This window comes from Bison bison, unplaced genomic scaffold (assembly GCF_000754665.1).
Source record: "Bison bison bison isolate TAMUID 2011002044 unplaced genomic scaffold, Bison_UMD1.0 scf7180017851522, whole genome shotgun sequence".
Taxonomy (NCBI): Eukaryota; Metazoa; Chordata; class Mammalia; order Artiodactyla; family Bovidae; genus Bison; species Bison bison.
The window spans coordinates 4211-7751 of NW_011482095.1; the positions used below are offsets into that span (position 1 = coordinate 4211).

General features: G+C 50.5%; 1 protein-coding gene across 1 annotated transcript in view; it reads right to left on the minus strand.

Annotated features, from left to right (window-relative positions):
- The window catches only part of LOC104996625 (neuroligin-3-like), a gene marked incomplete at its 3' end in the record, with an annotated part of 16642 nt that overhangs the window by 3971 nt on the left and 9130 nt on the right, over positions 1–3541 (minus strand). Inside the window, exon 3 of the mRNA XM_010850915.1 lies at positions 2880–3029. Within this exon, the coding sequence (XP_010849217.1) occupies positions 2880–3029 (150 nt within the window). The remainder of the gene's footprint in view (positions 1–2879; positions 3030–3541) is intronic.

The window sequence follows — 3541 nt, forward strand, 5'->3', positions numbered from 1 at the left end:
TATATTCATTACTCTTCAGGCACTGGGCAGCCCAAGTGTGTGGGTTTACAGCCACCTGCATGGTACCATTTTTACTGTCAGAGACTCCAATCCTCTTTCTCAATGGGACAGAACAGCTTATGAGAGCCTTGCCATAATGTCTGGAGCAACTCTGAGAGCCACAGGAGCAGTGGCAGAACTATAAAACCCGAAGCCCACTAGTCTGTGGAGAGACCAGGGAGATGCCCCACATAGGTCACATCTAGTATCTGGATCTGCTGAAGGGGACGCAGGCTCCACTTTTTTCAGAGAATATAATTTCTCCAGCCTGAACCTCCAAAAGATGTCTTGCTATCCCATGTAGTATTAAGGGGAAGTCAACAGGAGGTGGCCTTTCTGTGTATGGAACTGCACCCACAAGTGAAATGCAGCTCTGGGGTCTCTGAGGTTCGAACAGGCAAAGCCACATATTCACAAGTATATGAAAATAAGGTCCCATCAGCCAACCAGCCCAGAAGAAGCCAGGCCTACTGTTGGTTCAGCACCCAGGCCTGCAGACCTGACAAAGAGCCCTGACCCACACTGGGACTCTGAGGACACCAGCCCTCCAAGCAGGAAGTTGGCTTCTTTGTACCACTCCAAGGGTATGGGGCTGCATGCGCCCTCAGAGGCCTGTGTGCTTGGTTGCCCTCTCTGAGGCACTTGTTTACCTCAAGACCTTGGCCACAGTTAGGCATTACCAGTTATCAAGGAAGGCACAAGGCAGAGGGGCAGCCTAAATCTCCAAAATAAGCACGTAGGCAACAAAGTATGTGTGGGAAGGGGATAAGGGTGTGTATGAGGAGGTATTTGAGAACTAAGTGTGTATGTCTGGGAGCACAGTGGTGTAAGGGATAGGAGTATATGGAGATATATGTGTGGAGAGAGTAGAAGAAATGTGTAGTGTATGTATATGGGGTATGTAAGTGTGGGGTGTGCATGAGTTTGTATGGATATGGATGACCAGGTGTGGGTATATGGATGCATGTATATTTGTAGGGTAGGAATATGTATACATGTATGTATTGGACATACATATGCTAGATGTGTATAGGAAGAGTATGTGTGCATATGTACATGTGTACATGTGGGTATGTGCATGGGGGTCTGTGGGTTTGTGTATAAGGGGGGATGTATAAGGGGGAACCGGAGAAGGCAATGGCACCCCACTCCAGTACTCTTGCCTGGAAAATCCCATGGACGGAGGAGCCTGGTAGGCTCTAGTTCATGGGGTCGCTAAGAGTCAGACATGACTGAGCGACTTCACTTTCACTTTTCACTTTCCTGCATTGGAGAAGGAAATGGCAACCCACTCCAGTGTTCTTGCCTGGAGAATCCCAGGGACACGGGGAGCCTGGTGGGCTGCCGTCTATGGGATCACACAGAGTCGGACACGACTGAAGTGACTTAGCAGCAGCAGCAGTAGCATAAGGGGGGGAACATATATTATATGTAGAGCATGGAATGTGTATGTACACGTGGAAGCAGGGATATGAGGGATATATGTAGTATCTGTGTACTTTGGGGTGGGGAGGTGTGGACTTGCAGGTATGGCTCCTATATGTGTAGGGAGGGGAACAGTGGTTCATGCTTATGTAGGGAAGCTGAGGGACATATGCGTGTGTGTGAATGTTAGAGGAGAGTGGATACAGAAGTGGGGTATGTAGGGAGACATAGATCTGTGTATGTGTAGAAGATTCCCCCACCACTCCATACACACTCCACACATATAGTCTCCCCAACACACATATCTAGATACCCCACACCTTTCTACACTCCTTACCCATACCCCGCATCTTATCCATACCCCACATCTACACAGATTTCTCTCACCTCCCATGTGTACACACACACAAACACATACACACACACAGAGGTTCCCTCCCCATTGCTATATCTACATCTGTGCCCATACACATATGTGCGGTGTTTGGGTGTGGGTACCACTCCAGTACTCTTGCCTGGAGAATCCCATAGACAGAGGGGCCTGGTGGGCTGCCGTCTATGGGGTCACACAGAGTCGGACACAACTGAAGTGATTTAGCAGCAGCAGCAGCAGCAGCAGTAGCAGCATGGACCCAGGGTGTGGGTCTTTGTGTAGAGTGCATTATGGGGGTAGAGGGAAGCATGAGGTGGGCATGTGTGGTGTATATGGGCATAGATGTAGATATAGTGATGTGGAGGGAACCTGTGTGTGTGTGTGTATGCATGGAAGGTGAGAAAAATCTGTGTAGATGTGGGGTATGGATATGGAGTATAGAGAGGTATGCGGGTATCTGGATATGTGCACTGGGGAAAATATATGTGTGGAGTGTGTATGGAGTGGTGGGAGAAGGTGCATATATGTGAGGGGGTCTGTAGATGTAGATGTAGGGATGTGTGTGTGTATGTTTGTGGAGGTGAGAAATAGTTGGACACATGGGGATGGATGTGGGCCATGTGGACATGTGAGGGTATATGGGTGTGCAGATGTGTGACTGACTAAAAGGAATATCCTGTGTATGTGTAGGGTGTTTAGGGATGTGAGGGTGGGAGAATAGAGATAAGGACAGGACACCAGAAAATAAATTGATTTTACAAAACTCAGCCATGCAAAAATCTGGAAGCAGAGACCTGGCTTGAGGCCTAAGAGAAGGTGTGAAGTTTGAACTGAATTTCAAATGGCATCTCAACATTCCAGGAAAGGACCTAGGGATGTGCGTAAGCTCCGAGCAGTTGGGTAAAACCATGGGATAACAACCTTGTGACCACCGTCATTAGCACCAGCTAGAGAACCGAGGGGCTTGTTCTCAACTCCTCAGCCTTCTATCCTTCCTTTGAGAGCTCAGGCTTCCTTCTAGGCATCCAACAGGGAACCATACCTAGCACTCCAACCCGATAGTTGAGGGTGATGACGATGACGTTGCCATAACTGGCCAGGACACTGCCGTCAATCATGTTGCCTGTCCCTTCCATGTAAGAGCCTCCATGGATGTAGACCATGACAGGCTTAGCGCCACTGTCCCGGATGTCTGCAAGGAGAAGGGTTGAGACACAGGCTGGGTAGGCTGCCCTTCCTCCCCCACCCCCGCCAGCCCTGGGGTGGGGTGCGGGCAGCAAAGCTATCCCAGGTTCCAGGACACCACTGCCATCTCTGAGGGCAGGACTCAGGGGGCTGTTCAGCCCAGAGCTTGGGCCATCGGCCAGAGAAAGTCAGATTCTGGTGATGTTTTTAAAGACTGGTTTCAAGTGCCTCCCAGCTGAAGGCAGCCAGGTGTGCCTGATACAGTGAGTTCTACAGAGGCTGTGGCTGAGCCCTGGGGGACAGAGGGCAGGAGGAAGAGAAAGGGCTGGTCCCTTAGCTGGATCAGTGAGTCCCTGCCCTGGGCACCCAGGAGTCCTGGGACCTGACATGGCTTTAGAGAGCAGGAGCTGGGGAGCCCTGAAACCCCCAAGGCTAGACCAGTTACATGGAAATACGGCCATTGGCAGCAGCTGGCCCCCCAGTGCAGACAGAGACAAGAGGTGTGGGGATAAGGGGCGG